This window comes from Emys orbicularis, chromosome 7 (genome assembly GCF_028017835.1).
Source record: "Emys orbicularis isolate rEmyOrb1 chromosome 7, rEmyOrb1.hap1, whole genome shotgun sequence".
In the NCBI taxonomy this organism is placed as follows: Eukaryota; Metazoa; Chordata; order Testudines; family Emydidae; genus Emys; species Emys orbicularis.
In genome coordinates this window covers 43,794,978-43,822,685 of record NC_088689.1, presented here as the reverse complement: position 1 = coordinate 43,822,685, position 27,708 = coordinate 43,794,978, and the positions used below count along the sequence as shown (strand labels likewise).

The window sequence follows — 27,708 nt, the reverse complement described above, 5'->3', positions numbered from 1 at the left end:
CCACATTCAAAAATGAGACCTCTGTATTAATACAGATGGCTTCCCCTTCGGGTACAAGTTACTTCTCCTTCCAGTTTTAGCCTTGTGCCCTAGAACATTGCAGAACTGGTGCTTATGCTAAAGGTCACCATCAGACTTTGCAGCAGTGGGCAAATTCCAATATCAAGCACCAAAAGGCTAATGGCAGCCAAGGGACTACCTGTTTGAATTTGACTTTAAACCCCCACTGTCAGGCAGAATGCATTCAAGCACAGTCCAGCATCCTGCAGGGGGAAAAAGCATCAAGTTGGATGCATAGAGCAGTTCCAAGGAAAACTTCACTTACCCCTTGTGCTTTTCAGACCTTTTTTATTTTTATCCTGTCATGTCATTCTGAGGGTTGAACCACTCTGTGCTTTGCAATTACATCAGTCACAGGCCTGATGCCTTCACTTGTCATCCTTTAGATTGGGAGATAGCAAATCAAAGCCTCTGCTACTTGTCTCTAGTGGCTGTGGAAATGGATATGAAATATCCCATGGCACTTTCCAGAAGAGATGGGGAATAATCACCAATGTGCCCTAGCCAACATTCTCTCTCTCAACAGGGATCTAATGTCCTGTGGGTTTGAGCTGTTGCTGGGCACAAAATAGTTTATCTGTTTGTCCATGCAGTCACTAAACTCCAGGTATCTAACTTTTTTTTTTTTTTTGAAGACACCTTGAGACTGGAAGATGCTATGTAAAACTAAACTGTATTCTGCAGCACAGCCCCCGCCCCCACCCAGAATTCTTAAATCTGCAAGAAAATGCTAATTCTGAACCAGATGCTATAGAAAGAAATCTGGGAAATCATTGTCCTACTGAAAATCTGTTTATATTGAATTCAACAGAATCATGAACCAGTAATACATTTGGCTGCATATTGATAATATCGCCTATCAAAATCCTGTTCTGACCCATTTTAAAATAAACCTGACTTCTCAGGAAGAGGAGTCAGTCAGGGAAGGGTCCCCAGTGACAATATGAGATTCTTTTTTCATTTTTTAAAATGAATTAATTTCTAGCCCTCATGATTGTGGAGAAAAGTTTGAAAACATGACCCGTAAAGGCTCAAAAACCAGAATGCTAATAAAAATAACTTCATTTATTATTTTTAAACCACACTCATGATCTTTGGGCCTGACTCATGGTTTTTGAATGCCTGGAGTTGGCAGTACTAAATATATTCTGTGAATTTATAGTACTGCCAAGGCCAGGCATTCAAAAAACATGAGTCAGGTCCAAAGATCATGAGCAAAATTCAGACCTAGAGAAAATAGAAGGAAATCTACTGATTTCAGTAGAACTTTAACCCTTGCACAAGAGCTGAATATGGTCCATTTAGAATTAAATATATTCTGTACTATAAATAAGGATAACGTAATCAGAAAGCTCAAAAATATATACCAACTTCATCAAAAAAATCTCCTTTCTGTCACACTGCCTGAAATCAGTTCTAAATTTGCCAGAGCATTCATACCACTATACCACTCAGGTATATTTAGCCCAGATCCTGACGTTCACTTGTTCAATATGTTCCTCTTTGTTATAAGATGTTCTCAGCAAGAATGGTCTGCACAGCTTGAAAATGCACTGCTTTCTACATCCTGCAATGCATTGCTTTCTGCAGCTAGCCTCCCACACCCTAGATCATTTGGAATATCACCATCAGCATGATCCTCCTCCCTTCTTCTGAATCTCTGGGCATTCTCAGAGAAGATGTATCAAATCTGCTCTCACTTTTCTGCAGGTCCAACGAATGCCACTGACTGATTCTGAATCATATGCAACTTGCTGGGTCACTAGCCAGTCCTGAAAGGAATCTTTTGCTGAATTAACTCCAAACCTACATCCCAATCTAATTACTTAATATTTTTGCACAATCTCTGCCTATCAATTCTGCAGCTCACCTATCTGTCCTGACTTACTCCCATTACATGTGCTGAACTTACAGTAAATTTCATTAAAAAATTACAAAGGCCAGAGATCAAATCTTTAGCTTTCCACAGAAACTCAAGGAAATTCCTTAGCTGGATCTGGGTTATAAAGTTCTTTCCAGTATACAGTCAGTTTACTTATTACTGCCCATAATTGTAACTATTGCTAGTGGTCCTGTACCTCTTCTCCATATTAAAAACAGCACCAAGCTATATGACTGAAGAAATTTTTCCACCACAATATGTTGACATACAGTTGAATGCTGATTTGGCTAGTGAAGACAAAGAGTGATTAATTTTTATTAGCTGACCGGGGGTCTGGTCCCATGCTCATTGAAGTCAATGGGAGTCTTTCCACAGTCTTCAATGGACTTTGGATCAGGCGTCTTATCACTTATTAAATAATTTTCACTTGTATCTGTAGCACAGCTGGGACTGAACAAAACCCATGTATCTGAGTACCCCCAGAACCTGGAGAAGTTTGGTTTGGGAACCAAATTGCATGGCTTAGACCCAGCTCAATTCTATAGACAGAAGAAATAATGCCACTTGCTACTCCTCCAAAGCAATGTCAAGCCTTCTGTTATGAGAAGTTTGATGGGTTACCCAGGTTTCACAGGAATAATGGTAGCATGCTTGCATGAGACTTCTGGGAGCATCAGTATTACAGAATGCTTCTGGGGTATCTTGAGAAAACCAGTAAATTCTGGAGGATTTCACAGACAGGAAACGGTAAGTTAAATCTTATTTCAGTGCTGAATTCCCTCATTGGCCTGTTTAGTGGGTATTCAGTACAATGTTTTGTACATTGCTAGTTTTTCATTCTCACTTTGCACTTTATGTATGATGGGAGGCCTGAATCCACAGAACCTTTTCCTTTTTACTCTTGAATGCCTCAGCACATTAGAGGTTCCTGAGAATTAGAACTAGGAGTTTTTAACTGTTCATTCAGAAGAGGGCCTGACTTTAGGCCATGCAGTTTGAAACAGCTCTCGCTGCCTCACTTATTTCACCTCTGGCTTCTTTGTTCTGTTTCAGACATCACAGCAGCTGCGCTGGCAACAGGAGCATGCATTGTGGGCATTCTCTGCTTGCCCCTCATCCTGATCCTCATTTACAAGCAGAGACAAGCAGTCAACACCAGGCGTATGTATCAAAACATTCCCATTCCCTCACTCCTTCCCTTCCTCACTTTTATTTCAATATCTCACTGAAATGATTAGCATTAACTGATGTTGGGATAATGTCTTCGTGGGTTCTCTCTCTTAGTTGGTTATTGCTAGGACCTTTCATGAAGAGGACACAACACTCAGAAAGCCCTAATATCTGCACCAATGCAGGAATAAGTCAGCTCTGTCACTGAGCCTTTCAGGGGTTGAACTGAAGTTAGCCAAATGATCCCTGTCAATATTAAAGTGTGCTGTGTGGCTAAACGCCCTCCCTGTCGTCCCCCCCCCCAGTGAAAATGTATCCATTAGCCACCTGTGTGCATAAACAATCAGGCCCTCTGAAGCCATTTTCATATTGCCCATAGGAGGCATTCAGGGCTAGAACAGGCAAAGACTCATTACCAAGTCCACCGTGATGTACTAAGATGCGGACTGTGAGACACAATGACTTGGGCATCAGGAAGATAATTCTGGTCACCACATTATTAGCAATGGATGTCACTCATCCTAGACCCATATTTATCTCTGTTCCACACAAGCTTGTGTATTCTTACTGCTTCTTACTGTAATTATACATCAGAATGTAAGCAGAAGCAAGTTAAAAATGGTGGGAAACCAATAAAACCTGGGGGAGGGGATCACATCCTCACATCTCCCAGTGGTTGCATTTGTGCAAAAGAAATGCTAATTTGCAACTGTGGTTATGGAAAGCTGCACATACTGTATGTTAAAGAACTACAGCTCATCAGTTTCAGCTTCCTCCTTTATAGCTCTGTGCTGCGGCCTTCATTATGTAATTTTGTTAAGCATCCTAAAGGCCAGCATTACACATCTGGGTCTTAGCAAGCTATCAGATATGAGGAGGAGGCTGTCTAGCCTGGAGAAAACAAGCTAGTTTACATAAATCTCTTGGGGATTAATGATGGGGTAGGGAACACAGACTGAGGGCAGGGCAGTTTAATAAAACTGTAAATATGCAACAGCATGTTTTAAAGTGTGCCTGGGTGTGGCGGGGTACTTTGATTACATGACACCAATTCTTGGTCACATCAGATCTCTTACACTGTTGCATCAACATTTGCTGAAATATAATGTTAATTTTCTTACCCCTTAATTTGAGCTTCATTATGTGACAGAAATAGCTTTTCTATTCTGCTTTTCTTCTACTCAAGTGATTGAAAAAATTAGTTACTACTATAACTTTCTTTAAAAAAAACAAAACACTCCCTATATTCCACATTTCTATGGCAACAGAATCCCAGAGGAATGCCTCCTCCCTCCCACTCCCTCCAGCCCTAGGAAAACATGTAGCTCCAGGGAGGAGTTGGGACCCAGGCAGGGCCCTGCTCAGACTCTTCTAGGGCTATCACTCATTTTAATGAGCGAGAGACACCACCTTCTGTTGTGGTCTGGGCTTAAATTCAGCCCACAGGGCACTGTGTTGGGGGAGGGGGACTTTGAGAAATAGTTTATGAGAATTTAAACCCTGGTTGTGGTGACATTTCATCAGTCCTTGGCAAACTGGGAAACTGTATAGTTTCTCTGACTGAGCCAGTGGGTAACTATGTAGCTCTGACTACAATAAATTAGAGAAATGATTTGTGTTGCACAATCTGGTGAAATGTAATTAGTGAAATATAGCAGCAAGTTTCAACATCAATCTCTAGCTGAAAGGATGGGCCTGTGTTGGTGCTTCTGTACCACTATGTCTATAATCCTGAGTACAGGAGTTACTGCCTGCCACATGGAATATTGCCCTGTGTACAACTTGAGGTTGTTTTAAAGTGAATGGCAAAGCAAAAATGAACATTGAGTTAACAGAGACTGATTTGCTGAATGTCCCAGCTAACCAGGCTGTAGGGAGTGTTCGGTACAGAAGTAAGTTTTATCTATTTCAGTATCTTTTCTCCTGTTTCTGAAAGATCCTGATTCACTGGACATATCCCCCAAATATGCCTTGGTAGATCCTGATTCACTGGACATATGCCCCAAAATGTGACATCAACAAATACCAAAAGTCTGACTGAAATCGATGCCAGCCCTGGTTGTTATGATGTCACAGAACAATGCATTCTGGGATATAGTCATTGAACCAAGAAATATTATTAGGATTTGATAGAGGTGGGATGGGGAAGAAATGAATTTGAAAAGATTAGCTTATTTATTTCTTTGCTGAATGCTCCCCCACAACCCTGCTCCATTTGGGACTGAAATCAGAGTTTAACTTGGGTCAACTTTTGCTTTGCAAGCCACCTTTAAGCAGAGGTCCAGGAGAAGTGGTAGGCAGCAAAGACAGAACAAACTGACTCGGGGAGGGGCCTGGTGATGGGTACAGCATAAATACCCCTCACAAAACAAGGCAGTATGAATGCTCATCCACACAGGCCTATGGTTAGCCATTCTACAAAGGCAGAATGTAATGAACATGAACGCATACTGCAGGCTAAAGAGGGGGCAAACATTTCATAACTGGTCAATAGACAAATGTTGCCACCTTTCCTGTATGCATATTGTCCACAGAACTCAGCGCAATCTCCCAATTACTCAACATTAGTCAACAGAATTCTCAGGGCCCGACAGCCCATTGCCCTTGTGTTGGTGCATAATAGGGGGAGGGCACCTGGAGCCTTCCCACTCCCACACAATTACAGTCACTGCCATTGGTGGGAATCAGAAGGACTGCGTCTTCTGTGTGCTCCCAGGGAGATGCAGCATCCCAAAGAGAGAACGGGAAGGCAGAAAGGAGGCAGGGCCAGGAACGTGCACTCTCACTGAACTGCGAAAACCAGCTACTACCATCTTGAGGAAATTTGGGGCTGAAAGAATCTTAGCAAGTTAGAGGTTGTACAAAACAAATTAATAAGGAGAATGCTCTGCCTCCCAAATAACATTTCAGTGTCTTACTCAGGGCAGGGGTAGGGGAATGTGAATCAACAACAGCAGCTTCCAAAGTCATGTCTGGATGGAGGAACAGTTCAACAAGATAAATTCTCTAAAGTCCCTCTGTGCACCTGTGAGTCTGGAGTAGAAACATGCCTCCGCAACTGTCCTTTGAGGGACTGTGGCTCTGTACAGTCCCCCATGCATGGCAGTTTTACTCTAAATGGTAAAACTTAGCTCTGTTCTCTAGTATGGTCGGTGAGAATTTGTTGTTCAAAATCCTTTTTGTTTTGAATTAATACATAAGAGCACAGATACCAGGGTGACAGGCCCTATGGGATTATACCAGGGTGGGACTATTTACAGTCTGACAGACAATTTTTTTCAGTGGTCTAAAATCCACATGCATATCCAGATTGCTTTGAAATTTGCTATGCTTCATCAGGGTTTTGGGTAGAGTTAGTGTTCAAAGTTTGGGGTCATTTGGGCAAGGGGCTCCAGAGATACAGCTCTTCTTTAAAAAAAAAGGCATCAAAATTTACAGTTATTATAGCTTGCACACACCTGGAGCTCAAACTATGGCTCTGATCCTCCCCAAAAGATATCGCCTGTTCAGGTTTGATCTCAATTAGTGTCCGGTGCCCACTGCCCCGCAATATTTTAAAAGTTATTCAAGGTAAAAGTTGACTTGAGAAGTGTGGCTCAAGTCAAGTTGAAGAGCCAGAGAAAGTCATTTGTGAATATGCAGCAGGTCTGGTGCTCTGTTGGTGGCTGAAGGTGATGTGCTGTGGCCACTGAACCTGAACTAAATTCATGTACTGTGAGGCTGAGTCATGCCTTTGGCAGAATCCTGAGAATATTTTGTTTGACCCAAAACAATTCCCCCCTCCCAACTTTTCAGTTTGCTAAAAATGTCAAAAAAAATTCATTTTGGGTCAGCCTGAAACTATTTTTCAGTATGGTTGACAAATTGAAAAAAAATCACACAGCTCTATACACGGGTGACCCACAATCGCACCCCTTCCATAGCACCACTTTCTTAAAAACCCCAAACCAATAACAACTAAAATTCACTGTCCAAAAACTTAATTAATACAGACTTAAGTTTGACTGGCAATATCTCGTACCCTTCCAGAACATTAAATACACCTATACTGAAACTCTGGAAATAAAAGAAAAGATTCCATCCAACAAAGTTAAGGTGCATGCCACGGCTACCACACAACCTCAGTGCTGCTCTCCTTTAGCTGGCAATGGTTCAGTAAGGGTGGTACCACAATAAATAGATAGAAGGAATGACTCAGGCAGCTCCTGCTAGTGAGTTTCATTGTGGGAATACTCATGAGAAGAGGGCACAGAGGGGTGTGTACACAGCCAAAGCCAAATGTTCTAAAATCCAAATGAATCATTTAGAATTGTTATCAAGCTTTTTCCACCTCCACCACACTCTTACATAAAACACACTGAACATACATGATCGCATTCCTATAGGTATGAAAACATTTGCACACAGACCGTCACACATGTGCATGTGAAGCCATATACATCTGTACTCATACACAGCCAGTGCACACTTGTATGCACAATACCTACTGGAGTTGTATGAACTTGTGCATATATACAAGTGTATGAACAAAGAGTTTTACTGGATGAGGCTCTCTGGAAACCTTTGTTAAAATCCCCCCCCTCCCCCATTTCAAGGGAGGAGTGAGATGATTTCGCTGTCTGTGAATGAATTCACCATCCCTGCCAGAGGTAACTAATTCCTGGGGCTTATAAAAGTACTTCTGAAGAGCAAGGATTTTGAAATTGGAATACACCAGACTGCACCAAGTGTCAAGTATTTTTTTTTTTTAAATCTCAGAGTTTATATCCCCCTGATATCTCATTAGGCCTTTAATCCCACCTCTATTACCTATATATTGCTCAGGAGCAGAGTACAAATATTTGTAGTATGTGCATTTAATATAAAGTGTGCTTGTCAAGAGGTGTTGCATTTTAAGTGTGGTCATGAGAAAGTGTTTTGTTGTTTTTGTATTTTTAAAGTGGGAAAACAAACAGATTTCCCTGTCCTGCACCACTATTTTTTGCACGGCCATGCAACCAGGGGACATGAAGTTTACCACAGGCTAAGGACATAAATATTTTAGGGTCCCCTTATTAAAACATTACCTGCATGTGTGCAGATAAATGCATGGCCGGCCTTAGGGAAAATGGGACTCTAGGAGAATTTGTATTTTGGTGCCATTTCTTTGAGTTTGAGAACAGCAGCATGGAGCGCAGAGAGCGAGGATCAGCTCCTGGCCCCGGAGCCCGGCTGAGCTGCACAGGGAGGAGTTTCTGAGCCTGGGGGCTCCCCTGGCCATACATCCCCAGACCACCTAACAGGAGGAGAGCAGGTGCGCGGGCATGGGCAAGGGGACCCAGTGTCTGGCATGCTGGCTCCCCAGGGGCAAGCCCTGCTGCCTGCCCCTTCATGTCAGCCTGGCAACTGTGGGTGGCATTGGCTCCAGCCCCTGGCCTGCCCGCACTCACCCCTGCTCTAGCAGCCCAGGCCTGCCAGCTTGTGGCACTTGGAAGGCATTCCCCTGGCCCTGTCGCCCACCTGTAAAGTCGGCTCTGGATAAATACATTGTATAGAGCATCGTTTCTCAAACTGGGGTCTGGGAGAGTACTCCAGGGTGTCTGCGGATCAACTCCTTCCCCTCCCTCCCAGCGCCTCCTGCACGCTGGGGACCAGCTGTTCAGTGGTGTGAAGGAGGTGCTGGGAGGGAGTGGGAGAAGCGGGGACAGGGTGTGCTCGGGGGAGGGGGTGGAAAGAGGTGGGAAAGAGGAGGGGCAGGGGTGGAGCTGTGGCAGGAAGAGGTGGGGCGGGGCCTTGGGGGAAGGGGTGGAGTGGGGGTGGGGTCTGGGGCTGAGCAGGGGACTTGAGGATCCGCAAAAATTTTTATATAAAAATGGGGGTCCTTGGGTTGCTAAAGTTTGAGAACCGCTGGTATAGAGCATGCACCCAGGCATAGGCGCCGACTCTGTGGGTGCTCCGGGGCTGGAGCACCCATGGGGAAAAATTGGTGGATGCTCAGCACTCACCGGCAGCTCCCCGCCCCGCCCCAGCTCATCTCCGCCTCCGCCTCCTCCCCTGAGTGCACCGCATGCCCGCTTTTCCCCCCGACTCCTAGCGCTTGCACCATGAAACAGCTGTTTCGCACGGGGAGGGAGGGGGGAGAATGTGGCGCACTCAGGGGAGGAGGGAAAGGGTGGAGTTGGGGCGGGGCCAAGGGGGGCACGAGCACCGGTGCTGGGGAAAGTTGGCGCCTATGCACCCAGGTACAAACAAGCCTGCAGTAGCCCAGCTGCAACCTCATTTCACACTGTGCTAACTTCAGAAACGGAAGCTCCTCCTTCCCCTTCTATTAAGTTTCAATCCAGGATGGCCCCACTCTTCAGAACTAACAACACAGTAAGACACAAACATCAGGGCCTCTCATTTCCTTTGAGTTCAAGAGGTGGCAGCTGAACACTGGAGACTTTAAGATCTGAAGATATCAATGAACAAAAAACAAACAAACAAAAAAGCCCTCAACTCCCATACTGCAGAATATTCCTCCTCTTCTCCCCCTCCTAAGCTGGTTTTATGTCCTGCGGAGTGAGGGGAGGAAGATCAGGACATGAATTGCCTTCCTCAGAGGGGAAGAATCTGTAAGCCTGGGCAATGCTCCAAGCAGTTTATTTATTTGTGCCTAAAGTGTGCCCCGTTCCGCACACCTCCAACCCACTCTGTATGCAAAGATTCCCCCTTCACCCCAGTGCAGAAAATCAGGATATTAAATTGGATCCTGGCAAATGTAATCTACTCTTTCATTCTTGGACCTGCATTTCAACTTGTCCCTTCCCATCACTCTCTTTATTCCAGGCTTTCATTGAGCAGGGTTTCCTTCTAGCCAGATTGATACTTAGCACAGCATCATGTCTTTCTCAACAAGTGTGGCTCAAATTCTCTTACAAAGCTGCCGCTAATCCCAAAGCCAGAAGGGGTCACACGACAGCAATGAGTACACTCCTCTATGCTAGGGCAAGGTGAGGGGGAGTGATAGATGTCTCAGGTCACTCCTGAACATAGATCTTCCCATCAATGGCACTGCTGCAGGGTCATGCTATTGTTATAACAAGTGAAAATACGGGCAACAGCTGCACTTTAAATTAACCCACTGGAGTTGGGATTCTTGAGAGCTGGTGAAAACAATAGTTAATGCTGATGAATTTTGCATCATGGAATTAGAGCACAAAACTTTCAGGGTTAATACTAGGAAATCTGCCTGCCACAGTCCAGTCCTACAAGCCTGCAGAACACTCACTGAATGGAAGATCAGGGCCTGGAATGAGCAGGATGGGGCCCAGGAGTCAGCCCACTTAAACTGAGAGGGGAGAATGGATCGACAGATGGGAGAAAGGGAAGGATACGAGCAATGAGAAATGAACAGGGAAGAGGCACAGAAAGCTAGACAAAAGGAGACATAGCAAGAGAGAGAAATGAGGAGGAGAAGCTGAGAGAAATACTGATTGCTCTTATGACAAAGTAGTATAGTTGTTACACTTGATGTATAATGAAATCCACTCCATTTTCATTGCACTAAGAAATTCCAGTCATGAAATAATCTGCAGAACAGCCAAACATCACTCCTGCTCTATATTTATTGCGGACAATTAACCATGTGTAAAGGTCATGCCAGTTTACAACAGAGGAGCTCCTCTACTCACGTCTTTATGGAAAAGAGACCTTTTGTTGGGGCTTTGTCACAGGGATTGAAAGCAACGTCAAAAAGCATCGGTACATTTGCGACAAAAACCTTCTGAGGGAGCGAATGCTGCTTCAGAAGGCAGCTGTGTGTCAGCAAAGTGAACGTACCCCTCAGTCCCAAGAGAGCTCTCTGCAGAGTTTGTACAGCTTGCCTTGCACACCTACATGGCCACAATGCGCAGAGCCTATACAGATATGACACGCATGGGGCACAGAGTGTGAATTCTCCCATAAAACTGGCAGAGTAGGCCAAGCATCTGCTCCGTTGATGTTACTATGATCTGGAAACTAAACAGTAGTAATAGTGATGGTACTAGTCCTAATATTACTACTATTAATAGGGGTGGGCTGAAATAACTGATGTTGAAGTCAACTTTATTAACACTAATACTGACATTACTAACATTGGGCCAATTCTGTAGTCCAAGCTCAGACAAAACTCCTGTTGATGCCATGAGCCTGTTGAGAGCATGGCCAAATTGTGAGACTCTCTCACCAATAAGCCCTAATGGAGAACAAATACCGTAAAATGCAATTGCCTTGAAAAGATGGCTCTAATTGGTATAGTTGAGTGCCAATGCGGCTGAATCAGAATTTGCTTTGATTTAGTTTTCCTAGGGAAATCAGCAGCTGTGCTGTGTTTGCACAGAGCATTAACTGCATACACCCACCCTAAGAAATCTGAGCACACTACAGAAATCAAATCCAAAACAAAATGCCAGAAAGCCCCCCACTACTTATAACGGCCACACAAGAATCATCATGGGTCACTCTCCTTATCTAGATGTTTTCCATTAGGACAACCTTGTTACACTGCCCACAGAAAGTGCTGTGTTCAAAGGTTAACACCAAAGAAACTCAGCTGTTTATACCTGTCTGTGCCTAGATAGCAGAGTTCATGCCTTCTGAAAAGGGCACCAGCAAGCTTTGGAGAAAGGGTTCATGCATTATGAGCCTCTCTTCTCCTTTGGAGTCCTACGTTCAAAACATGATTGAGATCAGAAGCACAATGAGAGCTTGGAGATCTCAGGCTGCTCCATAGCAAGTATCTGTTGCTTTTACAAGTTGACAGGGTTCCTCCTCCTCATGACAATGCAGAGTTGAAATCCAAGAGAGCTCTGCAAGTCAGAGTCAAGGTCCAGTAGTAAAGCTGTAGGAGGACCCAGGAGGAGCTGCAGGTCAGTGTTGTGTCAGTGAGATAAAAAGGCCTGTGCTATGCCTGCTTCCACTTTTATTCATCTTTAAAACATTTTAATGAAGAAGGAAATCAAAGAGGAAAAAGGAGACCGCTCCTGGCAAGCTCCAGAGCACTCGATTTGGTCTCCATTTTCCAGATGAATTGGCAGTTTCCGTTCCCCTAGTCCAAACCACCAAATCACAGATTTATGAGAACAGAAAAAGTTGCACAGGAAAACAAAAAACAAGCTAATCAGTGAAGAGGAAAGGAAAGGAACTTGAGGACTTAACCGCTCGTGTGCTGCGCTTTGGAGCACCTCATTTCTATTGTATTGCATTGCCTATTGCTTCAGTTTCAGCAATGCATTCTGGTCACATGGCTAGGGCTGGAATAGGTCCCCACACTTAATCCTTTCACACTGCTGATGGAATGTGCCCATGTCCCAGCCTTTTGTGTGTAACACAGAACTCTATATCTGACACCTTACATGAGAGCCCTGGGCAACTGTCTCAGTTACAAAGCAGCAAGAGCGCTCACCTTTAGGGGAAAACTAGGCAGAGGAATTTCTGAATTTACAGCATTAATATTTTTGCCATGAAATTGACTGTAAATAGCAACAGTTGTTTTTTATTACTATAATAAAACATTTTTTTGTCTTTTCGCAGGTGCTCATGAACTTGTAAGAATGGAGAGGTGAGGAAATCTTAAGTCTTTCCATTTTCCACTAGCCTGTTCATGCTCCCTTCCCTCCTTGTGACCCTGGAAGTGGCCTGCTTTTCCTCTCCTTCCTCAGATAATGACCTAAACGCTAGCTTGGCAGACTGCCAGTGACTCTGGGCTGTACTTACGTCCTTAGCACAGGGGTAGGGATGATGGAGAATCCACATTTAGATAACTGCCCCACTACCACAAACTTCTACTCCCTCTTCCCAAATGGAAACTACCTATTTCTTTTTTAACTCTGTCATGTCAGAGTCGGAGTCTCCCTGCACCATGGAGGCTCCCAAATCCCCACTGCTAAGTTTTCAAGGTATCCGTTCTATGCCTGTTGTTCCTACTGGTGTCAGATAAAATATACAGAGAATGAGATGTCAAGGACATGTGTGAGGCCTCCAGGCTCCAGCATGGTACAGTGGCTTGGCTCCTGGACCAAACGGAAAGGAGAAAAGGAAGAGGCATGGGAGTGGTGGGGGGAAATGAGGACAGAGGGGGAGCCACAGAATGTAAACAGCATTGGCAGTAGTGCTGACTCTCACAATTTCATCACGTCTCTGGTGATTTTGGGTGTTGTTTTTTCTTTTTAACCAAGGCTGCCAACTGCTTGCTCAAAATGGCCACCATCTTCTATTGCTGAAGCCAGCAAGATGGTCACCATTTCCCTACAGTCTATCTGCATGTGGCAGCTAGGCTGCTCTTCATAACATTGGCTTCCACCTCCCATTGTTTCTTCCAGTGAGACTGAACTTAAGCCATGCCCACAGGCAAAATGGCTACCGCTCTGTAGTTCAGGGAGCTGGCCAGGAGACAGGGAATATAAAGAGCAGAAGAGACCCTGTGAAAGGTGAATGAGGAAAGTGAGGAGGAGCAGGACACTGGGGGAGCAGGAAGCAGATTTAGGGGATACAGGAGGATGCGAGGGGCAGGAGGGAGGCCCTGGAGGTGCAGAGGATAGTGATGGGCATGGGAATGGGGGGGGATAGACTCGCAGCTCCCTCAGCCTGGGGGCAGTGGTGGGGAAGGGGAGTCCCATCAAGCAGCCAGGGGAAGGCAGTGTTGCCAAGTGTTGTGGACTAATCTGGAGTCACAGGATTTTGGCACCTGCAGGAGGAGCTCTTGCAGTGACCCGAGAAGCCCCCCCAATCCTGCAGTTTTCAGGGCTGGGCATGTGGGCAGAGCTCTGTGCAAGAGCCTCAGGACTGGGGACACAGATCTGCTCCACCACTGGGACCTGCCTTCCGGTATGTCCTTATAGCAGAGTGAGGGACCTGGGGCAGTGGGAGGCAGGGAAGTGGTGCTGCTACGACCCAGGCAGAGGAGAAACCTAGGGGCAGGGGAGGAGAGCAGTCAGGTGCTGCTGAGTCCCAGCTGGAGAAGTCCTGAGGCAGCAGGAGTCAGGGAAGCATTGCTGCTGGATCAGCAATAGGAATTTGATAGCAGTTCCCCTGTCTTAGGGGTGAGGAGCGGGTGAGTGGAGTATACATCTGAGTAGTGGGGATAGGAGTCCATTTGTGTTCATCAAAGGTTGACTTTTCAACCTGAAATAATAACACACACACACACACACACTGGCAGAGGAATAGAGAGGAATTAAAAAAAAAAGACTATAAAATATTATTTGATTTTAAAAAAAAATCATGGTTTTGGGTGCTCTGACTCGAGATTTTTTATCTCTTGTGTTTGGCAATACTGCATTAGGCTGTGGGAAGAAAGAAGAACAAGGAATTGGGGTCACAGTGACTAATTAGAGGCATTGTTGACAATAGATATCAATTGTATCTTCCTCTTGATCTGTTAGTGCAGACTAAGCCAAACTATATTCACCACCTATTACAGAAAGTGTGGTTGACGTCTTGATCTACAAGAGGAGTAAATACGGTATCCATCCACTCTACCTTTTACTTTAATGCTTGCTTCCTGGCTTTTCATTTTGAACTCTGGTAGCTTGGGGACAGCATTCTCCACCCCCAATCTCCTACATGCAGAACTCTCCAACTACCCTTCATCTGGCCCTGTGCCAGATTTCCTACTTTTTCATTTTAAAAGTCTCACCAACTTAGCCAGACAGGCCTTGACTGAAAGGCTAAACCTGTTGCCTGCCCTGTTGAGCTGTTTCAAGCAGTAACTGAAACTGGCAGGATAAATCAGAAACTGAAATAAGAATGCAAATTAACCTTGGTTTTGTTTATTGGCCTTAAAATAAACAACATCTCTCATAGTGGAGGAAATGTCAGGAGGAAACATTTAAACAAAAATTAAACACTTATGTAACCCACACACCTCCTGGGTGTGGTGTTTTGTCCTATCTAGTAGCGCCAGAGCACTTAGAGAGAGAGATAAAATGAGTCTGCTCTACAGTCTTGGCTAACAGTCAGTTGATTTTTAGCTCATGCGGTAGGGGCTCATGCACTAAGCTCCAAAAGTCCCAGGTTCGATCCTGCCCGCTGACAACGGGGTCTGTTGGTGTTACACTTAGTTGGCCTGTAATCCTCTGTAGCTGTCTTGATTGTTAATAAGTGCTGAAATTCAGTCAGCTAATCACAGCACAAGACACTCTAGGGAGCTACATGCTTTCTTCCTTCCAAAGGGATAGCATCGCATGCGGAAGGAACTGAAAAGCAGCTTAGGGTTGAGGTTGATATTGGGGGTACTTTTAGCAATCACAAGCGTGATGAAAAGAGATGCAAATTGGAACTGATGAAATGTGACATTCCATTTGGTCAGTGACGGCAAGGGAGGGTTAAAATTACTATTTTCCTTCTCTCCTGGTCTGCAAAAGAAAATTAATTTATTTACAAATTTCTCCCCGTGTTTCAGTGCTTTATTACACTGTATTTGTAGGGGCTCCCCTGCCCCTCTCTTTCAGGTATTATAAACTGCCCTCATTTATAATACCAGTAATTGCAAGAACTGCTCAGCTGCATTTCCTGGTTGCTGATGGTGTTCAGGTAGTTTGTGTTAGCATTTTATATTGCTAGAAAGAGGCATCAGAGCCCTTATAAATATATTATACCTAATCTAGGGCCAACTAGAGCTTCATGATTGTGATTATGCTGCATGCTATGGTCATTTGGAACTTTTCATTATCAATGGAATTAGAATTCATATCCTGGTGCTCCAAAGACTCAGGCTCCCACAACTTGAGCTAAAGAAAAATCTCCTTTACCTGTTAGCAGTGTTGGGTCCATGACAAACATAATATAGAGTTTAAATTCCAGCCAGCCGGGGTAGGGTATCTCAGGATGTACCTACACTGTAGCGCTGCCTACTAACTAGTGTGGCACTGCAGGCACTCCCTGCCTCAGTTTCCCTTCTCTCAAGGACACAATTCCACACAGTCCAAAAAGGGGTAAGACAAAATTCTCCTGCTGGGGTTCTACTTTATTAAATACAAATCAACTTGAAATAAAGTCTTTCGCATTGGTCTCAGGGACATGCTCAGCCTTCCTCTTTAGGGCCTGTATCTCTGGAAGATCCTCTCCGTTAGGAGAGTTTCTCTCTCTATAAGCACCAGCAAACAAGGCTCTAGCAACCCCGTGACATACCTTCCCCCAGCAAAGCCAACCTATACCGAAATGTGGGCTCAACAATGGCTAATGGTTGGTCATGTTCTCCAGTCAGGGGAAACTTTCTGTTTAGAAGCAACTAGGAAATCTATTAAAGCCTTGGCAATGTTTTTGGCCCCCTCTGTAAAATATGACATCATCAGGACTTGGTTGTAAGCACCTCATGCAGTGATCATATTCCTCCATAGTTCTCGGCATGTCATAGTTCACCAAATGCTGTACCCCCTGAAAGCCTAGTACCCCAGCTACTTCTGGTATGATCCACAACACAAAGCTTTCACCACAGTTGAACTGACTTAAGGCTACTACTTGGTCTCTTGGGGGAGCCTCCCTGGATACAAACACAAGCACAGCCATCGGGATTAAAAATAGCCCTATCCAAGTCCCACTTCCTTTCAGGGCTTCCAGCCTCTAAGGACTGGACCCTTTTTCCTACAGTTCTTAACAATCCACTCAGCAGCACGCATTTCTGCTATTCCTGGACCTAGAGTAGCTTTTGAATGACATTCTGCACCATAGCACTATCTGAGTCTCCCTTTTTTCTTGGGGTGGACCCTTCTTTTTAGCGGGGTCTGGCTGGGGGTTGGCCTTGCAGCTGCTGTAACTTCTTGCTCAATCCATTTTCCTGTAGTAGTGGCCTCACGCCACACGATTACAGCTCTTTATCCTTAGTCAAGATGGACCTCAACCCCAGCTGGATCTTAAGCAGGTTCTGGACTTAGTCAACTGCCTCTGCAGCAGCAAACACCGCTGTTCTGCAGTCTCATTTTCAACTTTGAGGCAGATCAGCTGCTGCTGCTCCCGCTTCACAGCTTGCACTATGATCCTTCCCCCTGAGGAGCACATCTGTTCCAGCGCCTCCCATTCTTCAGCCATCTGTGCCTGCAGTTCGAGGATTCCTATCAGCAGTAGCAGCCTTCTCCTCCAGCTCACTCCAGTCCTTTACTAGAGAGGTCTGCTGTGTAGCTGAGAGGGCAACTGGCATTACTGAAGCTTCTGTTGTGTTTTGGATCTCAGGGTTTGTGCCACAGGACACCAATCCATTGTCAAACAGTTGACTGCTCCTCTTGGAAGGTCTTTCTGGAGGCCGTGCTTGTCAGTCAGGTCCTTTGTATCAATACAAGCCTCCCTATAATTGATTTCTGTGCTCTCCATCTTATTGCATGTCTCTATATGGGCTTCAGCACCCTGGTCCTGCACTCCTACAATCCCCAGCCAGTTTTCCCTGCAAACCAGCTTTTTCTGCCAGGGTGTGTAAGGCTACTGCCTCAATGGCCAGTTCCTGGAGCTCACTAGTCAGTCTCCAGCTCCTTTTCCATCTTAGTAACCTGCTGCTCCAAGGTATGCTTGCCATTCTCTAGCTCCAGTTTCTGTTTCAAGTGTTCCCACATTGCTCTGCTCAAAGAGAGGGTTGGTCTCACCTGTTCCTGTATTTCTATTTCAATATGTTTTCTACTTGTCTATGTAGTAAGTAGAGCATTCCCTCTCCAAAACAAGCGGATATTCCAACTCCTGTTGGTCTGTCTTTTAGGTTGAAGACTTCTTTTTCAAGGTTTTGATTTAGCTCGACACCTTCACCTATCTTCTCATCCTCCATCTGTTCCACCTGGATATGGAGACTCAGTTTCTGGTGTTTGGCTTCCTGCAGTAACTCCTGCATTATCCACAGTCGAGCTCCCAGGTCTGCCAGTTCATCCACTGGCTCCTTTTTGGCTGTCCAGAGTCACTTTTCAAGATGACTTAGAGCTCTGTCACTTCCTTCCGCGAGTGCCAAGTGTTGCCTTTGCCAGGGAGAGGAATCTTTCTCTCACTGGTCAGCCTTACCCATTTGCTCTGCCATGGTTGCTTTGCCCTTTCAAGCTCTGCTTCTATTGGCCTGGTTTCTTTCTACTGTATGATCAGCCCCATCTGTAGCTTGAGAGTGTTTCCCACCTCATTTCTTGAATTTGGGCCTCCTAACTCTTTGTACAGCCATCCAATTCCTGGTAGATATCTATCACCTGGACCTGTAGTTTATTGAATTGTTTAACAGTCACATCATGGCTCTTGTTGCCTCTATTTCCCTGGCCCTCCAGATCATTTGAGTCAAGTTCCATATTTTTTCTGGGCTGCTCAACCCCAGAATCCTGTCATCCTTTAGGGCAGCTAGTTGGACCCCCCCTTGACTGGAACTCCTTCTGCTTCCTGGGCCTGCCCTGGTTCTTTTATTTAAGTTCCTCAAGCTCCCACACTCTGGGGTTAAGAGTCATGTAAGGGTGTCTCTCCTAACTAATGGCAACGGTGAAACCCACAGCCTCCCACCTTTAATTTTACACCCATTTGCCTATTCTTGTAGGGTCTTGCTTCCTCATAATTACAGTCCATCCACCCAAAGCAGACATTTTTAGCAGGGCAACACCATTCTATGTACCTGTTCTCTCCACAGCCAAAACAGACCGGCCCTGTGGTATTACTCTTCCTTGCCCCAACTGGGTCCCCACAGTCCTTTGTTCAGACGTCACAATAGTCTTGGTCCCAGCAGTTCTTGGCAGGGTATCTTTGATAGCCTGGCTCTCCCTGTTTCCTCTGGTGCTCAGAGGAATCAGGCCACCCTTATAATCATTGTTCATATAGGCGAAAACCCATCCTGCATGCCCCACTTCTTCACAGTCAATACATATAGCTGGTCGAGCCTGTGCCTCAGTCCTTTACGGCGATTGACTCTTTCCCATCATGGAACCTCCTTGACAGGCCTCTGCTGCTGCTTGGGCACTCCTAAAAACTGGAGCTGGAACTCCCACAGCTATGGCAGCCCCTCTATATGCTGATGTGGGAGGATCAAATCTCACAGCCAAGGCAGGTGTTTACACTGTGCTGCTCAGTCATCCCTCGTTGAGGGGGGTGTGTGTCTCGGAATCCCACTCTGGCACCTGTTGTTGTAGGGCCTGCCCTGTAGCACCCCCTGCTGACCTAGTGCTGCAAGTATGCATTGCCTCAGTCCTGGCCCCTTGTTTCTCTCTTTGGGCTCAGGGGTGTGTGCATAGCCCTCCTCCTTGGGACCTGTGGTCTCTGGAAGCTCCTGTCCATTGGGAGAATTTCTCTAAAAGCACCTCACTGGAACTGAGCCGTGATAGCCTTTTATGAGGCCCAGGTGCTCATTATTCAATTAAATTCCTAAATGGACTAATTCCCTTTAAATTTGATTATCATGGTAACCTGGGCCCGGACTCCCCTTAAAGATGCCAGTGACCCCATGACAAGGGTTACACCACTTCTCATTATAATGTTTTTATTGAGATCTTGCCTCCTTCAGAATCCAGGTTTTCCGCCAGCAAGATCCCATGCCTGTGCTTGTATCACATCACAGTTGTTTGCTGTACAAAACAATGGTGGTATTACAGGGGAAAAACCAGGTGCTAGGAAGCAAGCCCTAGAAAAACGATAAAGGACAAATACAGGAGAGACCCACCAGCTTATGTTTAAGTCAGATACATAGGAACTTCCATACTAAGAACAATAAATGCTACTGTTAGAATGGAAGAAAGTCTATAATTCTGGAGTTCTCCACGGGTGAGAGAGAAAGAGGGAGACCGAGGACTGACATTGTATTTTCTCCTGCAGTAATGCTCAAGGCATTGAAAACCCTGTCTTTGAGGCGGTTCCATCCACAAATACAGAGTCCAGGCCCAAGCCGCAGATGACATACATGGCCAGCCGCCAGCAGTCAGAATCGGGCCGACACCTTCTCTCAGAACCAAACACTCCGCTGTCTCCTCCAGGCACAGGGGATTGTTTCTTCCCAACACTGGGTAAGTGTCCATTTTACAAAACTATTTCCTTGGTTAACCCGGAGTGGGAAAAACACTGCATCTCTGCTGTAGTGTCTCATTTTATACCTACCGGGCCTAATTTTGGTCTCAGTTACAAAAGCATAGACATGGAGTCATTCCACTTAATCCAATGAAGTTATTCCAGATTTATGCTGATGTCAGTGAAACCTGAATTTGGCCCACTGACCTTTACTCATAGTTATTTGGTGTCTCGAGAAATTGCTGATACAAACCAAAAAAAAATAATAAATCTTTGGTTTGGAGGTGGACAGGGGAACTTGACAAGAGCTCAGCTTTTGGGGGAAAGAAACACAGCTGTGGCACGATTGGCTCTTTTTGTTTGTCCTGCAGCATGGGGTAATGATGAGATTTGCCCTTCATACAGGAATTTTTCTTTCATACAGGGGGTTCTCACCAGCCGGTGAGTCTCTGCAGTACTCGAGTTCCAGGTGTGAGCTAGCAATGTTAAATTGGTGGACACACTTGTCAGTCCATTATCCCTGCCCCCAGAGTATCCCCATATTAATCTCCCAGAGCTGGCCTGACATTTCACACCCTGTTACTACTAATACAGTAGATGCTGTTACAAGTAGGGAAAGCTAATTCAACTCAATACCAGCTAGAGAAAAAAAAATCCTGCCAGTTGCCCTAAGAAATGTTGCCTCTAGGAGATTTAAAATTGTGAGCCACGGAACAGTAGGGACTGACCCAAAGCCCAGTGAAGTCAATGGAAGTCTTTCCATTAACTCCAACAATGGGCTTTGGGTCAGGCCCTTAGTTCCCTTTCCCTGCCACCTTTGCACCTGGCGACATTTGGCTGAATCATTCTGCAAACGGCAATGTATACCTCCAGCAGCTCGGATCTTCTAGAGACTTGTCTATAGTGGGGAAGAATTTTCTGTTAAGCGCATAAAACCACAACTACAGAGGAGCCCAGTGAGCTCCACATCCAGAAATAACCTCCAAAAATTAACAGATTTGTCTCTCCTTTTCAGAGCCTGTTCCTGATTCTCCAAATTCCATGAAAGTATAAAATTGCTGAAGAAGAACAACTTTCACTGAATTTGTTGTCAGCAATATGGAAGAAGCTTTGGCTATTGCTGAAGCAAAGGCTTTATAGGCAAGGCCACTTCTGAGCGGAAAAAATGACCAACACTTTCTCTAGCATTCAATGCTTCCCCTGGCACCTCAAATTCATCGCTGCGCTCATCTTCCTTAGAAAGTTTCTCAAGAAAAAAAAAACAAGAAAGAAAGAAAAAAGATCACCACAACTGTTGAAACTCTTGCTGGTTTTTCTTCACTGCACAAGGAAGCTTACAATTTAATGACCAATACATTGCTAAACTCATTGTTGGTGTGCAGTTCCCCACACCATGCTTATTTACAACACTGGCACCTAGAGCAGATATAAGAAGATGACTTATTAAACTGGAGGGAGAGGCTGAACAAAAAAAGAAGCCTTACAAACTGAACTGGAGTGAGAGAACCACTCTCCACATTCCATATGCCCCGCCCCAATGGAAATTTGTGAAGAGGAAAACAAGTTCCTCTTCAATGGGTTTAGATTTTTGCTACCTATTTTCTTAGAGATGTATGTGTATATATATATATATATTATTATTTTGCCTGCACTGTTTGATGTCATTGCATAGAAACTATATGGTGTGTTTATAACTTGTGTCCCTTTATGAAAAGATGTATGACGGGAAGATTTGTAAGAAAAATGATATCAGCTGCCAGCTACAATATCTAAAGAATAAGGAGTCAGTCAGAAATAAAAATCTGGCTTAAGTCATGGAGTTTGGATCTGGATTCAAATCGAGATCCAAACTTTTCAAAAATCCAGGAAAGTGTGGGGAATCACTGCTCTGATTCAGTCCTATTGTAGAGATGGACCTGAGCTGTGGAGTTTGGACCTAGATTCAGATTCCAACTTGCCTGAAGTCCAAGTGGGTGGGAATCTGGTTTTCCAGTCTGAGCCCATCTCTATTAGAAATGTGGCAAACATCTCACAGAGAGCCTGAGTCAGAGAGAGACCAACCACACCAGTAAACATTTCAAGTGATTTAATTTATTAGCATGGTTTAATCTGTGTTATGTTCCTCTGTTTTCATAGCCATGTTAGAGAATCCACGCCCCCTGTTTGGGAACAACTTTTGAAATGCTTTATCCACATGCAATCATGGGAGAAAATAGTATCTTCTGCCATCACTCAGATATGTTCATCTGGGACTATCTGAGTGACCACACCAAATATCCATAGGCAGAGTACCTCAGAAACTCTGCAAGCATTTAGTGTCTCAGAATTGTCTCCTGTGGGATTGCCAGGAGAACTAACACGCCCTGCTCGATAATACACTCCAGTTAGAGGCATGCCCATGAGAACCAACTTGAATTAAAGTAATGTGTGTTCAGCAGAGGTCTCATGGAGGGGGTCAGATGACTATTGGCAGGTCATAAAATGATTTTAAAAGCGGCAGTCATGATGCAAACCACGATAACCATTTTCAGATTTGTTACTCTGAGTTTCTTTACATGGCTGAAAAAGGTACAATGTGGAAAGAGCTAAAGAGATTTGAGAAACAGAGAGAACACTATGGAAAAAACAGTTTTTGTTCAAGGGTCACCTGCCCTGTTTGGCGTAGATGTACAATAGGAATACATGAGTCTCAATGAAACCATAACATATATAACCTTTCTGTAAATGACCCAGCTTTGTGAGAGTTTCAAGCAAGGTACAGACTGGTCATGGAAAGAATATACACTGCCAAGCATGAATGAAGCCCTGACTTTGAGTGCTGGGCCATGATGGCTGCATAGATAAGGGGCAGTCAGCGCCACCCGGGATCCAATCCTCTCCCATCGTCTCGCTCATATTCCCTCAGATGGGACGGCATCTCAGTTATTCTATCACACTCTAATGATGCCAGCTTGGAACTATACAACCAGAGAGTCACCATCAGTAGATTGAGGCAGCCCCTCAGCATGAACAAATCCTAGGTGGAGGGGGAGGGGTGGGCAGAAGGGAACAGAAAAAGGTCTTGTCCTACTGTGGGAATCACACCAACAATAGTTTTTAATGTAGCCAAGAAGAACTTTTGATGCTTTCATTCTGAGGCTAGTTTTTCAGCTGGTTCAGAACCCATCCATCTCTATTTGAGAGTCACTCCAGCTGGCAGCTTGGGTCTCAGCCTGGGAGCAGAATATTTCATTTTCGTACTTTAAAAAAAAAAATCATAGGCATTGATGAAAAATAATCAAGATTTTGATGCTTTAAAAAACAACCTTCCCTCCCCCAGCTGTAACAATTTTTTTTTAAATGAACCCTTTCCAGGTGATGGGTCTGTGATATGCACTAGAGGCTCATGGCAAAGGATGATGGGAGGCGAGAAGGGGCCCATTTGGTACTTTGTAAAGTTTAGAAACTTCTTTAAACCATGGAGAAAGACATGCAGCTTGGAACTGAGCTTCCCCCTATGCCTTTCATACTATGAGGAAGGTGGAAAAGTAGAGTGGGAACCATCTGTTTAAAAGCATATTTTACATTTTGTTGCCAAGAGATTCCCCTCGGCAGCCTTCCTCAGTGTCCTCCAGTCCAGAGGAATGCCAGGGAGTCTCCATCTCCCACCTAGACCCTATCTTCCCTGGCACCTAGACCCTATCCTCCCTGCCACCTAGCACAGAGAAGCAGGTCATAGGAGGGAAACTTCTTAGGAGTGTCTGCTCCCTGACACCCTCAGATGCCATCTATAGGCTAGGGTGAAGATGACCAGAGGGAAAACGGAGTTCCAGTAAGATCATAACATGTAATTTACACAAAACACCACCAAAATACAGAACACAAATAGTGTTCCTGAAATGATTCCAAAATCAGCAACATGACTCCCACAGCGTCTGATGTCATGCCCAACTGACTCCCATGTCAGAGTCGCACAGCTACCGCTTACCAGCAGACATTAAAAATAAAATAAAAAATTCTAAAAAGTCATGTAGAGAAGAGAATATGCTCCTGGGTAGATTTCCAGCCTACTGACAAGTCTGGAAAAGTTTAGGCCTGAAAGCTACTTGTTGTGATGATTGTGTCATTATTGTGACTCATTGGTTGTCATGGTGTGTGGGCTGGCTCCAGGCCATTAGGAATCCAGTTACTGTGCCAGTTGTGTTTGATCTCACCTTATGTTAGATACGCATCCTGAGATGACGCCGACTAGAACGGGTGTAGCTGACTACCTTATCTATGCAGCCATCACAGCCCAGCAGTCATCATAACAACCTGGGATGACCAAAACGTCTCTTCAACACTCCAAACATATATCAGGATAAAATCTTGCGGCAGAAACTGCTACCTAAGGGTTTGATTAATTTCTGAAAAAAATCTCAGATAATGTAAATAGACTGAAACTATAAGGCCTGTTACTAGTACATCATGGTACACCACAGCAAAAAGATGCTCCTGAACCACATTGTCTCTCTCTGCCCATCTGAGAAGCTGCAGCCTTTCAGAACTTACACAGTCCTTCTCTTTGTTAACAGGGTGATACTTGATGGTACATGGCTAGGGGCAAAATCTGCTAATTCCTTTAGTGGGCTCGTCTTAGAGGTACTGTACCCCATGTAAAGATGCCCATTGAGGAAACCTGAAAATCTGTGTGAAAGCTGAAATCTTCTACTGATTAGCAAAATTCTCTGCATGATCATCACCGGTGTTGTGGATCCCACAGCATGGGGACATCAGCATGACAAGTGTATACATATCTGATCTGGGGATCTATTTGCTTAATGGGTCCATTCCTGTGTCAGCTGTTAACTGCTTCCCTGCTGAGCAGTGCACTGGATAATTCTGAGAAACAAGCCCTTGCATGGCTAGAGATTTAAAAAAAGAAGCAAATGAGAAGCCATGGGAGCATGGAGGCCTTGTGCAAACCAGCTGCCACTCCTCCCAAAAGTTACAAAATAACCTCCTGGTTGCAGAAGGTACCCAGCTGTGTGCTCCCACTCACTGACTTGCTCCCACTCAAATTTCAATTCAAAGGATTTCACTAGCTATCTAAATTCCCAACTCTCCTCCTCGCCACCAAAAATAAAAATCAGGTAAAAACTCTCTGGGGGCCGAAGTCCCTTTGGTTCATATGGCCACACAAGCTAGCCCCGTTTCTGTGATGTGACTTCATGCTCCATTTAATAAAGGGCTCAGGATGGGGTTGAAAGGGCCAATTCCCGTCTTCCCTGAGGTTCTGCTAATCATTCCAGAGCAAGAGACTAGAAGAGCAGAGCATGTGGGAAGCGTGCAAAGGCATGATAATGTCTCTGCCTTCAAAAGGAAGACATGAGCCTGATGGAACAATGCACGACTAAAGAACTGTGTGTTAGATCTGGAAAAGGGCTCTCGATACTGCTTTTTAATTTTAATTTTGATATTCTTTATTAAAAAAAAAAACCAACCAACCTCCTTCTCTCCATGGCCAGCATAAAATGCTCACATTGTCTGTCTCCTGAGACCACTGATAGCAGAGTGGCATGTTTTGAGATTGAAGGGGGTGAAGAGAGTAAAACTAAGGGAACGGTATAGGGGATAATCAACTGCTTTAGGCTATTTGTACATTCTGATTGCTGTGAAATTTTCTCCAGATTTGTATGCATTTGTTTATAAAAATACTGATTGATGATACAATAAAGTTTTATTGGAAATATTGTTCTCTTATGTAACAGAAAGGGATTCACAAACAATAGCTCAAAATCTAGCCAGCTGCAGGGACGGAGAGGCCAATGACATCAAATATCAGGGGCTACGAAGATGACGGCGAGGTAATTAACAGCGCTGGGATGATGCTATGTGAGCTGGGCAAGCAGAAGGAAGAATGGAATGGGAACCGGGAAGAGACAAGCTCCAAGTTGCCAGGGCACAGTGGCCTGCATGGCAAAACCAAAGTTCTTTTGCTGGAATAGTTTTTCTTTATTGTCTTAGATCATTTCCAGAAATGACAAGTCTTTAGCCAGAACTGTACAAGACTGTCCCCCCCTTTCTGTATGGGGTTCTGTTGCACACTTGTAGCCTGGTGGAAAACTGTGTTGGGGTGCTACAAACCATGTTACAAACAGGACAGCAGACTAAGTGGAATAATCTCTTCTTAATGGAACCACCCCTTTCCACTCTGCACCTCACCCAACATCTATCTTAATTTAAAAATCCACTGCCCTGATTCTCCAAAAACCGTGCTAAGTGTGTAGGGAGGAGGGCGGAAGAGAAGTGCTGCCATACTTCCTTTATTCTGTTTCCTCTTTTGTTTTTGAACATGTTTTTGCATTGTGGTTTTCCTGTTTTCAGCCTGCTAAGTCTTCTTTGTAGCCCTGACTGGTCTCCAGCCATTTTCCTTTCTGCGATCACTCGGACAAGGAGTGGAGACTTCAGAAAGATGGCACTGACAGTATCCCCTTCTCTCTGTTGCACAGGGACATGGCCTCAGGACTGGCCTTACGAGTGGGCAACCGCCCAGGGTGCCGCGGTCAGGGGGGTGCCATCCAAGTGCCGCAAGCTGGTGGGCCTGGGCTGCCGGAGCGGGGGTGAGTGCGAGTGAGTCCGCGGCTGGAGCCCCTGGCCAGCCGGGAAGGGGGCAAGTGATGCCGCCTGGAGCTGGCAGCCTATCAGGGAGTCACAGGCAGCACGGTTCACCCTTGCAGAGCAAGTGGGCCAGCCCCTGGATCCCCCCTTCCCACGGGCACGGGTGATGGCTGCATACCCACTCTCCTCCTGCTAGGTGGTCAGGGGGCGTATGATCGGGGGAGCCCCAAGGCTCAGAGACTCCTCCCTGTGCAGCCTGACCAGGCTCCGGAGCCAGGACCTGGTCCTTGCACCCTGCGCCCCATGTTGCTATTCTCATACTCAAAGAAAGGGCACCAAAATACAAGTTTGTCCAGGGCGCCATTTTCCCCTAAGGCTGGCCCTGCAATATCTCAGTGCTCCACTAAGGAAGACTTCAGCACAATGGCAACAGCAATGTGCTCTTCTTGTGACTGGCAAAGGACACAGCCCATTTTTGCAGTAAGGGAGACTAATGAAAGTGGCAACAGCTGTGAGCCCTTCCCGCGACTGTTGCTGGGGCACAGGGACCCTGTATTTCTAGCAAGGGGCATTGCATTAAGCTAGCACCAGCACTGTGCCCCTCCATCCGAGTGGCAATGGAGCATAGATACTAACACCTCACTTTCCCAATGTGGGAAATGACATCAAAGAAAGAGCTTCCCTGTTGTCCCGCATGTCTCCCTAACCCCCCCTGGCAGGGGCTCGGTATTACCCCAACTCCCTTCTATGGCATGGTATCGGTTTCCCCTCCCCCTCTGCAATTCCCTCTTTCCCAGCACCACTTTCCCCTGCTGTGGGTCCCTGCTCCCCCCAGTCCCTGTTTTCCTCTGCCCCAACTCCGGGTCCCTGATTCCATGTCCACCAAGCCACCCACTTCCCACCCCCTGGCTCCTGCCTCCCTCATCACCACCACTGCCCTGCACCTCCGCCATCACCTTTGTTCCTCATCCACCTACTTCCCCCTCTCCGAGTCCCTGCTTTCCCCTCTGCCCTCAGCTCCACTTCCCCCATACCAGGTTCCTGCTTCCACCAGCACCAACTACCCCCTAACTCTC

General features: G+C 45.4%; 2 protein-coding genes across 2 annotated transcripts in view; one reads left to right on the top strand and one right to left on the bottom strand.

Annotated features, from left to right (window-relative positions):
• Positions 1–23,292, top strand: part of VSIR (V-set immunoregulatory receptor) — a 47,466-nt gene extending 24,174 nt beyond the window's left edge. Inside the window, exons 4-7 of the mRNA XM_065407226.1 lie at positions 2,996–3,103; positions 12,647–12,674; positions 19,865–20,052; positions 21,069–23,292. Of these exons, the coding sequence (XP_065263298.1) occupies positions 2,996–3,103; positions 12,647–12,674; positions 19,865–20,052; positions 21,069–21,106 (362 nt within the window). The 3' untranslated portion in view covers positions 21,107–23,292. The remainder of the gene's footprint in view (positions 1–2,995; positions 3,104–12,646; positions 12,675–19,864; positions 20,053–21,068) is intronic.
• The window catches only part of CDH23 (cadherin related 23), a 547,959-nt gene that overhangs the window by 81,676 nt on the left and 438,575 nt on the right, over positions 1–27,708 (bottom strand). The gene's annotated exons all lie outside the window — the stretch shown is intronic.